The sequence below is a fragment of the Crassostrea angulata genome, chromosome 4, assembly GCF_025612915.1.
Source record: "Crassostrea angulata isolate pt1a10 chromosome 4, ASM2561291v2, whole genome shotgun sequence".
NCBI lineage: Eukaryota > Metazoa > Mollusca > Bivalvia > Ostreida > Ostreidae > Magallana > Magallana angulata.
This window is the reverse complement of record NC_069114.1, coordinates 41,645,596-41,659,943: the sequence shown is the minus strand read 5'-3', so window position 1 is coordinate 41,659,943 and position 14,348 is coordinate 41,645,596. Positions and strand designations below refer to the sequence as shown.

Genomic DNA, 14,348 nt, shown 5'->3' with positions numbered 1-14,348 from the left:
CTACAGCGAACCGTACGCGCATAATTTTCGCGCATGTAACATTTTTTAATGTTACCCGTTGCTAAATGCGTTGCTAACGCTGAGAGTAATAGAAAATATTATTAACTGCGTCTTAACCAATCAGATTTCAGTATTTAACATGAACGTATAACAATAATATATATCTCCGCTATTTTAAGACCCATCAACTTGAAATTCGGCATGAGTGTATCTCAGACATTACTTTTATGAAAAATACATGCATATTGCGAGTGTTTTCAAAATTAATTGATTTACTAGGCTTTTGAAGCGAGCTGGTAGTTTTTTATCTGGGTCAGAGTTCGACCCCTTTCTTTATTTATGGTTACATTGTAATTAATGTTAAAACGGGCTTGGCCCCTGTGATGCTATTTATGAGAAGAAAGACATCAATAGAACGACAGGTAAACCCGGAGGGAGAGCATAAGGGGCAACGATTTCCAAAATTCATAACTATAAAGATGTAGGATTTAATACCCTTGAACCATTTCATTCTTATGTAGTACCTATTTTAAATTATTGTTCCGGAGTCCGGGGGTTCAAAACATACAACTTGATAGAAATTGATCAAAACCATGCTATCCGATATTTCTTGGGTTACATATCTGCACCTTTCATTTTGCTTAGCATTTAACGTTTCTTCTTCTTAAACGGACACCATATGAAGTCTGATGAAACACATCTCACTCAAATTAAATGTAGTTGTAGATAATGTATAATAATACATGTAAGAGATTATAGAAATTTAAGCATTGTATAATATTTACTTACCTATGGTGGGTTATGTATGATTTTAACAAAAACAATGAAATTAATTCGTTCCTGAATTTTTGACGTAGTTCAATTCTGAGCAATAGTCCAAATTGTTTGATATATAACCAATTTGCTACGACAACTTGAAACTGTGATATTTTGCTTATTTTAAAGATGATTTTGATGACGATGATGACTTGTATAATATTATCATAACGCTCATTCTTTGTCTTTTGGAGCTTTATGATATTAAGTTTATATCGATTCTCGAGATCTTATTTCCAACATTCCCACACCTGGCGGGTGCTGTAGCCAAGGTGTTACTGGAAAATCTCCTCCTCTACATGGGGAGTAGCCCGTGGCCCAGTCTGCATGAAAAGATGAGGCAGAAATACAGAAGTGACTTATTTCTTTGAAGAAAAACCACTGTTGATGCGATCGTTATTTATTCTGAAAATAGAGCGATAACTTTGCCAAAGAATTTACGTCTATTCAGGGTTATTTTTACAAATTTCAATTCAGTGTTCAGCATTTCTGTTAATTTCTTTCTCAAATAATAGAAGAGGATAAGAGTTCATATTCTATTAATATACATTTTAACTCTTGTGCATTTGTTTTAAAGGTATAAGTCGATTCAATACATGTATTTACTTGCGTTCAAAAATATTTACACCTCTTTTACAAATACGCGTCTATATTATACAAAATAAAATCGTTAAACAAGTCTAGACTTCATTTCTAATAGTTCAACACCAAGTGCATAAAATCGCAACGCAAACAGTATTTTTAATTTTCCTTTGTAAAATTAAGCTGCATAAAAAGACATGTCTCTTCTTTTTTCCCATTTTCACTCTGCTGTCTTTTCCAACGATTTGTTTTGATATAATGGGCCTTTCTCCTCCATGAAAATGAATAAGTTTGACAAGCCTCCTCTGCTTTTCGTCTCTTCTATTCTCCCCATTTTCACTTTTGGTATCCAAAAAACTGAACTTAATTTACAGAATGGATCTGCCCCTACCCCCTGACCCCTGGGAAAATCCTTCAACGTTTAAGGAGGTTTTTAAGAACGACACTCAGCATCATGAAGTACAACACACCCACACTCAATAAAGACCTTTTGACAAAATTGGTGGTCGCTTAATTTTGTACGCCTAGAATGGTAACCTGGACATTTTCAATCGGTTACTTTGTATATGAAAGTGTTTTATTTATGACTTTTTTAAAGACAAAATCATGGAATGAGCTTTGTTTACATAACAAACACTTAAATGATCTATGTTTTACTTGCAACCAGATTTCAGTCAACAGATGTTCTAGACATAAACAACAATCAAAATTTGAAACTTCAAGCTTAGATAGAGAGTGTTGATCAACAATTTTTGGAAAAAGTACCTAGATAGACAATATATTTGATACCGTATCATGAATATCGTGTGCATTTCGTAACCTGAAGAAATAAAATTAAATAGAATTGAAATTAATTCGGTGCCTCGACGGAATCCATTCAGGATTCTCCGTTTGTAGAGCTATTTGTGTAGCATTCATAACAAGCATTTCTTAAGGTGCCTAAATACAATTTTAAAAATAGAAATAAGTAGTCAATGTTTAAAGCGCAGTTGATGCATACTTACTTTTCAACGCAAAGGTCGATGAACAAATAAACCATTGATTTCCCTTCTCCTTCCCAGTATGGATTTTAAACATTGTCAAAATAACACAGAAAGGTAACCGCGGTTCGATTACTGCCGATGTTTGATCCTGTTAGCTTTTATTATTATTACTATATTATTATTTATAGTTTTGAAGTGAGTCGGTCAGAAGCATATCGTTGGAGGCAGAGACGATTGTGAAAGTCGTTCGTGATGGCCAAAGAGGGGTATGTTATGTTGTCCTCCTGATTAATTTCACAATACAGTAGAGACATTTTTTTCTAATAACTAAAGCATGCTGTCAATACAGCCAGAAATGAGGTTATATAACTACCTTTGTCTTAAATAATTAAGAACGATATAGTTGTTCCTTTTTCATACAATTTTGATAACATTAATCCGTCATATTGTTCCTTATTTTTTATAAACTATCCAGAAATTTAAGAAAATAATGAATACTTAACTCAAACCAAAAGGTAAGTTTTACAGAAAAAATCAGTGCATACCTTTAGAGAGAATCGATATCTTATTGAAGAAATAAGGAATCATTCTATGTGTATTATGGGGTGGTAATTTCGGTCGGGGCGTGGTCAAATCCAATAAAGCTCGCTAGGTTTTATGTTAGATTTGACCACGCTCCAACCAATAATTACCGAAATTATCACCTCATAATATTCAAAGAATGATTTCTTATTACTTATATGTATATTATTTCCAATTTGTACATTTTAAAACAACATTATTTTCAAACATTTTTTTACCTAACACATGCTATGTACTATAAAGCGGCACAGCCAATACCGTTTTCCGGTTATGCTACAAGACCCATTTTGTGTCACTCATCATTTATGAAGTTATTGGGAAATAGGGTTCAAAATTGGTTTGTAATGTTATCACAGACAAAGGCAGTTGAAAATGTTAATATTTTTAAATAATGCAAAATTAATTACAATGTATATGATTGTAAAAAACTTCAAATATTTAACTAGTCTTATTTTAAGTAATTTGATTCAATGCAAACTGTTGTAATTATGTGGGTTTTTTTGTAATGAATAAAAATGGAATTTACTTATTTACCTCTTCAAACTCGTATTAAAATAAATCAACGTTCATTCCACAATAACAAAAAAAAAAAACTTGTGCCACTAATCGGTAAAGATCTGAACGCCAAAAATGCACATGATAATACTTCAGCCTGAATACTAGTTATCAAGTTATAAACTAGTTATAAACTTTAATTATTGTTGTTTGTAGCGCTGCAATTAACGAGCAGGCGACAAACGGAAGCGAACAAGGTAAGACAGCGTAAAGACAGATATGGAAGTCGGTTTTAGAGAAAACTAGTTCAGAGAAAGAGGAAATGACGTTTGATCTATTTTCATCAAATCTGTCCAAAGAATAAACAGTAATTGCAGCGAATGACTTGTACAGTAACAGGTTCCTCGTTATTTAAATTCATACTCATAGCAGATAGATTTAAGCGAGCTTTTAAAGCCTGTGCAGCTTTGAATTGGCATTAATATTGTTTAGTTTTTAACAGTTTGTTTTCTCATAAATCTTATATGGGAGAGGTTTTACAGTGCAGAGGTAAATTATAATATTAAACACAAATTTTACACAAGGATTTTAACAATTACATATAAATTCTCATGTTTTTGCATTTAACACACTATAGTATTATAATTTAAGGTGGTTGTATACACCCACAGTTTATTCCAATTTTCAATAGAAGACCACAAAACATATATTTATAAATATTAAAATGATGATAGGGATACTATAGGTATTTTCAAATGTTTTTTCGTGTTTTTGTAGAATAATTTTTAAAAAGTTAACTAATAAGAAATTGAGAGAATTTTTTGTGTCATATGATGGATATTTCCTTCGGACACACTATATCAAAAAGTGGTGTATAGAGCCACCTTGAGTACATATAAATGGCGTTATTTTGAACTCCAATAGCGGAGAAAGACTTCAAGATGTCCTAAAGTTCCATTGTGATTTCAAAATTTATTTCAACATATCCACGTTCGATATATTGTAGTTTGAAATACCGAATTTGTATATTGATTCGGAAATGTTCGTAACCAACCCCTGATCATGATATGGTTTAAATGTTTCTGTCTTCTATTTAAGTTTTCAGCAAGGATGTGCATATTGAGGACAATGACCACAAACCGGAAGTTAGCTTCGACACTGTTTCCGGGTATGATCATACTCGCACGGACCAATGTTAGTACCTTACTGAATTAAATAAAACCTCGTTTTATTTTTTATATTGATTTGTTTTCCACAAATATATTGTTTATTAAAAAGCAGAATTTGGTGCTATGACTACTTTAGTATGCATAAGCCGTCCTTGTTTGTCAATGTTTTGTTTTTTTACAGCAAACTTCATCGTTGATATTTTCATAATTCTACTCTACAGAGGTTGTAAAGTATGATTCTTTCTTTCAGCCCTACTCCCCCCTCCCCCAACGAAATTTGCCGCTCCTAAGGACAACGTGCAACCACCATTGACATTTACGAGGTAACAATTTCCATTGAACGAGCATGGTTGTGACTCTAAAGCTGAAGTTTGACAAAACAGAATGTTTACGGAACACGATACATTTTTTTTGAATTATGACCAAATTTCAGCCATGTATAAACATATATAATTGTATATATTATATAATTTGTAACTTTCGACGCATTATAGGAAAACTTTTTAAAAAATAGCATATTTTCCCCTTTTTTCGTTGATGTTTTCAATTGCATGGCTATAGGCAATGAAGATATTTGACTTTAAAATTATATGACTGTTTCATGATCCTGGGGCCAGATTTTTCATTGATAGGCACATAAAGACAATCAAATTGATGTAAAATTGCTAGAAAATATTTAAAATCTGTAGGCCTTTATCTCTGTCATGATAAGGATATTTGTTATTTATAAAGAATATCACTTTTGTTTCAACCAGCAGCCTTCGGGGTGCCCAACCAAACGTTTGGGCTGATAACAGGGCAGATATCAAAACATATGTTATATGTTCATCATGTAATTTAATCTATCGCAAACAAAATAATCTTGAAATCAAGTTCAAAATACTAAATTTTTAAAAATGAAAACAATGTACGGTTTTTTTTTTCGGGTTTACAAACTCATTCGTCTATATTCCTCTATATATGTGTTTAGCACTGTAAAAGTTGTAAGTTTTTGTTGACCCACCTCTGTTATTTGATGTTGTAAAGAAAAAGATCTAAGAAAAGGCTTTGGAAGATAAATCGAAAGAATCAATGTAATAGATATAATTTTAGATGTAGAGTGTATATAAGATATGTGCCTAAAATGGTCCGCTAAAATGAACATCATCATTTTTCTGTAAATCTTTTTTTTCTTTGTACAAATATAAAGGTACAAACAGAACAAACAAAGTATTTTCATCAGAGGTGTATCTATCCAAGACTATTAAGGGACAAAAATATTTTCCTTGTTCAAAGTGTCTGAAATATTACATTACATTTTAATGTACCTAAACCACTTTGAAAAATTACGAATTATGGGGACCAAATATGACCTATATCATACTTAGTTCTTTTAAGCTGCTAAGGCGTCATGGATAAATCGAATATCAGATGATGTAGACCCCTGGAGGAGTGAGCATCCTGTGCTGATTGGCCATATCCGCCATGTACTCTTTGTAATGATCGCGAAAACTGAAAAAAATCAGTGGACAACTACATGTATATGGTTAGGAGAATAAAACTATGTATCGAAAATAAATTATTAGGTCTATGTATGATTTTTTTTACCTTTGATAAATAAAATGAAATACAGATTTAAAAAGAATACACGTGTATCAACAGTTTATACTAGAATTAAGGTACCTCACTACACATAGACTTGTACTTTTTAAGACACTACGTCACAAGATGGCGATTAAAATGTTTTTTTAAACTGTTTATATCGTTCGATTGGATTGTAAAGCGTCGTAGCTTAGTGGTGAAAGTATTGGGATTCTAAACTGCAGATCATGAGTTCGAATCCGACTGGAGCTTTTGCTCAACATGTTTACTGACTTAAATTTTTGAAAATATAATTTTTCATCCAAAATTGCACATTTTTGTTTGCCTATTTGACTTACATATCTTCTTATCCATTATGATATTTATCATAATCAAGTAATTTCCTTCTGATTTGAGAAAATATTTCAAGCTGTAGTGAGCCACCTTAAGACGAACGACTGATTTTTCCTTAACATTTTATTCAGTCACTAGAAAGTTTGCATCAACAATCAACAAAAGTAAGCACTAATATCTTATTCTTTCTGTCTTTAAATAAGCCTATCTGTCGTCCATACTTATTAAAGTTTTTTTGGAAGTCAATTTTTATAAGAGCCAAAAAAGTTTAATGAATTAGATGCTACATTTAAGATATGAAAAAATATCTATTCAGTTATCGAAGAGAAAATGGCTTTTTATTGCTCAAATGACTTTTATTACCCTGAAAAAAGTAACATTGCCCCAAAGTTTATTAATTTTTCATGATATATTCATTTTTTAATTTTATCTCAAGTCATATACCCTAGTTTTGATAATTTCTTTCTCAAATAAAAAAGAGGTATAAAGTTCATTTCTTATTTCAAGTTATTCTAAGCATAATACTTTTTAGTTTACAATATGTGTTTGCTTTATTAAAGGTAGCGGTCGATTCAATATTTACTTTATTTTTAAAACTTTTAATATACCACATTGACTTGATCATTTCTTTATTTGAAAAATAAAATCGAACACTCTGAATATCAATATACAGCTTGTAGTGTTTAAGGTATATTTGCCGAAATAACGCTTTTTTGCGATGGTGAAAACCCGACTCAATTTTCGTCAGTGTGATAATCTTTATTAAAGAAAACTGTGAGGTATGCGCAATGTTATAATTCATGAGTATTATTTTAATATTATGCTTATTTTATGCAAGGTAAGGAGAAATAAAATGTTATTGTGCATATTTATAAACGATTCAAGTTAGTGAATGACCGCGGAAAAAGTAATCGAAAAGAACAGCATGGGGGATAGAAATGAAAGCAACTTTGTTTGCAAAACTAGACAGTGATGATTTTTGGGAGTTGAACTATGTTCAACCTCCCTAGGCTGTCGCGCAAACTCAGCGCAAGAATAAATTGTGTAGGACAAACTACTCAATATAATGTAAATTTTGTATTCCGCGTTCAAATAATCCGTGTTAATCGATGTTGATAAAATACATGAACAGACGAATATGATGTTAATGATCACTCATCAGTATTTTGTACAAGTATCTTAATTTAAAGGAAGTTCTGGATTGGACTTCAGGAGATATAGATTTCATTTTGAAAAATGGAAATGAGCTGTATCAGCACGTTTGTCAATCTGCTACACATGTTTATTTAAATCCATGTGATCTGCCAAATCATTTTTGTTTTAAAAACACATTGCTACGATGCTTTCTAGGGCAATATAAGTGAATCATTTGTGGAAAATGGCCCTTTTCTGTCCCTAAAGTCGGCTATATCTATGTGTTTTATTGAGCTCTTAGCGAGCTGGAAAATGTCCAAATTATGGGTCAATGTCAAAGCAAAGTTCTTTGAAATTCTTTTCATTCTATTGTTCATTATATAAGCAGTGCACTTTGAGATGGTGACTATCTCAATGTTGTCTAGTTATTAATGTACATTGTACAACTACAAACATACTACTGAAATTAAATTTTTTGCAAGTTCAACTCCCATGAATACTTTCAGTACTTTGATTTCTACGAATGCATTAGTCGAAAGCGTGGTCGGCAAGCTGGTAGCAGTCACGTTTAACTATTTGATGTACTTGAAGATACCACTTCTCGTCTGTTTATCACTAACTATTAAGTAATGTTGCTGTTGTTGTCTAATTGAATTTCCTTTGATTTAACGAGATTGTAATACATTTTGAATCTATTAAAAGTGCACCTGTGATATCAGAAGACACAGCCAGACAAGCCCTGGTAGAATTCGTCTCTGAACAACGTTGTTGGGGCACAGGAACAGCCAAAAGTCTCACATTTGAGAAACTGCAACCATCCACTTCCTATCATGTAAGTTTTCTTCCTACTACTTGATAATTGAATAAAAAAAGCTTTATCATCTAAAATATTTTGCAAAAATCAATTTCGTATTTAAAACAACACATCTCTTTATTTTCAGTATTTTTTAGAAACATTCACAGAGGAGAGAACTTCTAAATGGGATCATGAACCATTTCGTGGTACATGTATTTCTACACTTGTCCAAATGTATATATAGAGACACATTTAGAGTATTTATTTTCATAAAATATTTGTTCACACAATATAAAGAAATCATTATTTAGTCTCTGAGCATGCTATATTACATGTATTGTTATGCTGACACTTTGCATTGTAGAATTCAACAAGCCATTGCCAAATTGTAATCGCCTGTTGACATATCATATTTTTACAATTCAATCAAATAGGACACATTATACATGTAAATGCCTCTTGGGCCAGGTCAATTGTTATGAATCAGTTCAAACATTTGGATTTTTGAAATGAATGATTGTTATTAGTATCATATCGTCATTGATTGATCGGTTATGTTTGTGAGTATAAAATTCAGTTATCAATATCATAATGATGAACTTTCCTCTCCGAGCAATGAATAAAATATTATGTCAAGTAAAGTTTACATACAGGAAATATCAAAATGAAATTGATTTTTAATGTTTGCATTCGGTTAATCACTAATTAAATGTGAGTAGGGCCAAGTCCTAGGGAATTATGGATTTCCTTCCAATTTCTGTTGACCTTCTCTTCGTATATAGTGATTTATTGTTGACGTGTTTCATTTTAAATGGCGACCAATATTCAATGAAGGATACAAAAACCTCAGAACTAAATATATCGATGCTAATATATGTACTATTGTGAAAAATATGTGAAAAAAAAGTTTTTTGGGCCTCTGTACATGTATTAGTAATATTTAGTACAGAAATTGGAGAAAAATTAAAGTGTTTCATGATTTTAATTAAATATTTTGGTCTTTGTTCTATTTCGGATACCTGGTTTTAAATTTTTTTTTCAAAAATCTATAAAAGCTGTTTATGACTATAATGGTTAATACCATGTATGTGTTTCTCTATTTCATATGCTTGATTCATCTTTCTATACACCGCAAAACGATGATAAATATTATAAAGCAAACAAAATATTTCGATGATTTTGTTAATCAATTTATTTAGGTCAGTTTGTTGACGGATCCCAGAATGGACCTGCTCCTGGTCCCTGGGAAATTCCTGCAACGTTTAAGGAGATTTTCAAGAACGAAATCCAGCATCATGAAGTACCACACACCGCCTTTGTTAAGGTCTGTTTTCAGCAGGCATTTATATTAGATGTTAATGAAATTCAAGTTAATATATGTAAAGTATTACATATATATGTAACAATTTATTACATTTGTATTTCAGCCTTGCTTTAAATGTAAAGCTAAAGGGAAAATAAAATGTGGTCGATGTAATGGCAGTGGAAGGGTATCTATATATTCATTCAAATTGGCAATTTTCCAGGAAATATAATTCACATTAAAGAGTTATTTATCATTTATTGTGATAGGGATTGCAATTTGGGATTTCACTAATATCGAAATTTAAAAACAACAGTCATCATTATAAAATCTTAAATTGTTTCTATGTGTTTGTTATATTTGTTGACCATGTGTAATAAGATTTATCTTAGATTAAATCATTTTGAAAGTGTATGATCAAATGTAATATGTGATTTAATCTGTCTACAGGTAAGTTGTAGCAGTTGTCATGGAAGAGGTTCAAGGACCGTGACTCGCAATGGTAAAAGCTGCAGAGAGAGCTGTCCCTGGTGTTCTGGGGGAAAAGTCTCGTAAGAATGACAGCAATTATAAAAAGAATCATTATACTGTATGCAGGATAATATTCGCCTTTTCTTATTTTTGCCCCTTTAGCCCTTGCTTTCAGTGGGTAACTTTTAGACTTGGCGTATTCCAATGTCTCAAATTATCTCTCTTTACACAACTGTGTCTGCGCGACATCCAGATGGGGGAAACTGTTTCCAAGTGTAAAAGGACAAAAATTACACGGGGCGAAAATAATTCTGTATACAATAATCAGTTGCAGAGGAAAATAAGTTTGATATAATAAAATACCATTAAAATGTTAAAATGGTAATAAAATGCTATGTTTAAAATAATATGTAAAATGTATTTGTTCAGATATATTTGATAGAAACATTTCGGAACCTGTTGATTTAATGACTCTTTAAAGGTCATATGAAACGATTTTTAACACATGAATATAAAGCTTGGTATAAACAAATGTTAAAATACATGATGTAAGATTTTTTTGCCTTTGCATTACATAGAAATAACCGTGAAAACTGAGCACCTGAAAAAATTCTTGCCCGCTTATCGTTCTTGATTTTGTGGATTTATGACGTCACAAAGACCCACCGATGTAAACAATGCATTAAAACTAGTGCAATTTTACAGTAGTTTATCGATTAAATTTTAGTAATTTTTGCATATATGAACGTGTCTTTCTTTTCAAATGAGATCATTTGATTTCGTAGTAGCCTACAGATGACTTAGTTTTAATTGGTCGTTAATGAATAAATCTAATATCAGCTTCTCACAAAAGTAAAATCATGATGAAGATCCCGTACTGGAGTGGAAATTTAACGAAAGAAATGCTCCAACATTTACAGCTGATTAATGAATTATCCTTATCCTTTTGAAATAGAAACATCATTTTCTTCTTCGGTACTTATAATGATTGAGCTACATTTAAAGGGAATTAAAGCATTTAAATTGATTTGATTTATTTTGTCACATAAAAAAGTATATAAGACAGGCCAATTAAAATGTTTGAGGCATTGTGTACATAGTTTGTATTTAAGAGCTGCTATAAAATGACTCAAAATTATTCTTTAATTTTATTTCGAAATAATATAAATTTCTGACTTATTGATATATACATGTAGCAATATCTTTAGAAAATACTTTGTGTACACGTGTATTAACGTTTTATTAAATTAGATCGCGGAAACATGGCATTTAAGGATTTAGAAATGTATTGGTAAAATAAATCGGTTGTTTGATAAAAATAGTTGTGAACGAATGTGAAGATAATCAACAGATTTTATTAAGAACAATCATCAATAATGATAAAAAAAAACGAAAGAAAACATTGCGGAAGAAAGTGAGATAAAAGGGATCTGTGAGTATACACCGCACATACACGTTTTAAAATCAAAACACGGCAAATTCAAGTACACGTTTCAAAAACAAAACATTTGAAGAAATTTCTCTTAGACTAAAATAATTAAATGGTAACATATTTGTGAATTTGAAAGTGAAACAAACAATATAATCGTGAAGCGAATGAGGCACAATGAGGCCTACAAGTTGTTTTGAAAAAAAACCTTAATGAATTGCATGAACGTGCAAATGGGAAAAAACGATCAGACTTATTTTTGCATTTTTCAATTTCATTAAAAAGATCAAAATAAAACATATAAATATGCTTATATTAAAATTATATTATACTTGCATGTGGATCTATGAAGAAAATCATTTATTCTCCCTGCAGTCTCGAAACTGAATATCATTATGTACACGCTATTACATGTAAATAAAAACGCACACGATTTCATTTCTTGAGAAAAAAAATACTGACGTGGTTGATTATTGTATAATTAAACAAGTTTTTATATAAAATAGTATTTTTTTTCTTTTAAAATGCTGCAAAATGACATGGATATTTGTATTCACAACATAGCTTTATAAGGCGATTGGGTCTTACTGACGTCATAAGCAAGGGAGGTAAGCCGCGTAAGTCAATGTTCCTTTTCCCGATTAAGTAATTTTGATCGACTGTGGCGCTCACATTTTGCATAAAATATCCAAAAAACAATGTCAGTCTTATTAAATAGGCACTTATGAACTCATTCCCGTATATAACTCAATATGGTCAGGATATCGTTTCATATGACCTTTAAAAATGTTGATACCAGAGCTAAGAATTTATAAAATTCAATTGATTAACAAGTACGACAAGAGCAGTTAACATCTTTAGGATAAAAAAAAATAACCGAAGACGAAAGAATCTTTAAAACGCGTGTTGATTAAAATAATAATTAAATTGCAAAAAGAGTAATTATTTAATTAGCATATTATCGATTTGAAATTAATCTTAATGCCTGAAACATGTGAGTATTGTTTTCAGTTTGTATTTGCATTAGTATAATATAAAACTATTTTAAACACATTGCAGAATTTGCAACAATGTTCATTTTGTTTAAGATGTTCAAATTGTCGTGGAAGTGGCAAAGTACGCTGTCCAGCTTGTAAGGGTGAATGCAAACTAAAGTGGTTTATCAAACTCATCATTAGCTGGTAAGTTAAGTATCAATTAAACATTAAGGTCGAAGGCATTAAGTATTATATTCAGTATTAAAAGATACACCTACCAGTATGTTCTGTTTCTAGGGTAAATAATGTATCAGAGCATGTTATAGAAAGGGGTGTTATACCAGCATATATGATCTCACAGTCTACCGGAACACTTGGATTTAATGAAGTGTTGCCCCGGGTACGTTTGCTCAAACTATTTGGAATGAAAAAATATTATTAACTTCATGGATTGATTAATAAATATGTTGATTGATTTAACTCATAAGGTGCAACCAGTAGGTAATTTTCCGGTAGCGGAAGTAAACGAAGTGTCCCACAATTTTGTGGGCAGTCACCAGTTCCCAATGAAGAGGATTCACATGCAGGTATTTAAGATCCCATAATTCTTTCTAAACCCTATATTGAATTATTTTATTGTGATTTTTTAAATAAGTTTTAAGCATTTGTATATTATTTGTTTCTTGCAACACCTTTTCTTTCAAACAATCCTCTTTAACGTTTTTATTTAATTTGGAGTGATACATGTTTCCAATGACTCTTACTAATACTCTTTACTAATACTGATACTTTTTAGTAATACTTATGTATATAATTCTCTCTTTGAACGCTTTTGTTAATTACCAGAATTTTAAGTGTTTCTTTGTTACTTTTAGCACCACATGATTCGTATGGTGCCAATGACACAGTGTGTCTGTAGGCGCCGAGGGAAGGAATTTACCTTCTATGTTTACGGACTGGAGAACAAGGTGTACGCACCCGACTATCCCGACCAATGCTGCTGGGGATGCACTATTCAATAAATTTATGTAATGACTTGGAATTTATGATAAGTTTGACTTGTGTTGCATTTTGTAAAACTACGTTGAAGATGCTGTGTTTTTTGTCGTTTATTATTGCTTTATGATATATAATTACCTCTCTAACGAGAAAAATCTTAGAGATAGTTGTATTCGAATTACTAATATTACTTTTGGAAATGTTTAGGAATTTTCATCTTATTTACATGTAAGATAAATTAATAAAAAAACTTCTTTTCCAAAACTGTAACATTGTATTTTCTGATATTATTACAAACATCGCGGTAAATTGAAGAAAATTTATTTGTTTACAGTGTCTTATATGCAGTTTAGGAAACAATTCAACTGTTTTTAATCTTTAGTTAGGTTAAATTTTGAAATTACCCTCAAAACTAAAGCTTTCAGAAGTTATAAAAATTAAAATTAATCATTTCATGACAGGTAAAGCAATAAGAAAACTCGTTAGTTAATAACATATGAAAATATTGATGTTATACACACAAAGGCTTAGTTGTACAAGAGCCACCTTTTGTTCTTAAAACCAAATTTATTCAGTTTCAAAGTGTTAATGTCAATTTTGATGAAAATGATTTCTTTTTTAAATAAAAGCTTGCTTGAGCACAATTTGATCATTTAGATCATTTCCAGCATTCTTGTTTATTATGTGGATTTCCAAAA

General features: G+C 31.1%; 1 protein-coding gene across 1 annotated transcript; it reads left to right on the top strand.

Annotated features, from left to right (window-relative positions):
• The first annotated feature begins 2,497 nt into the window (after positions 1 to 2,497).
• On the top strand, positions 2,498 to 14,293 carry LOC128181701 (protein SSUH2 homolog). Its single transcript, XM_052850191.1, has 13 exons — positions 2,498 to 2,647; positions 3,675 to 3,715; positions 4,557 to 4,652; positions 4,878 to 4,950; positions 8,378 to 8,507; positions 8,617 to 8,677; positions 9,671 to 9,795; positions 9,899 to 9,961; positions 10,225 to 10,325; positions 12,763 to 12,855; positions 12,949 to 13,051; positions 13,140 to 13,238; positions 13,527 to 14,293. Exons 1-13 carry the CDS (start codon positions 2,634 to 2,636, stop codon positions 13,671 to 13,673), a joined length of 1,146 nt encoding a protein of 381 aa, XP_052706151.1. The 5' UTR covers positions 2,498 to 2,633; the 3' UTR covers positions 13,674 to 14,293.
• Positions 14,294 to 14,348: the final 55 nt, after the last annotated feature.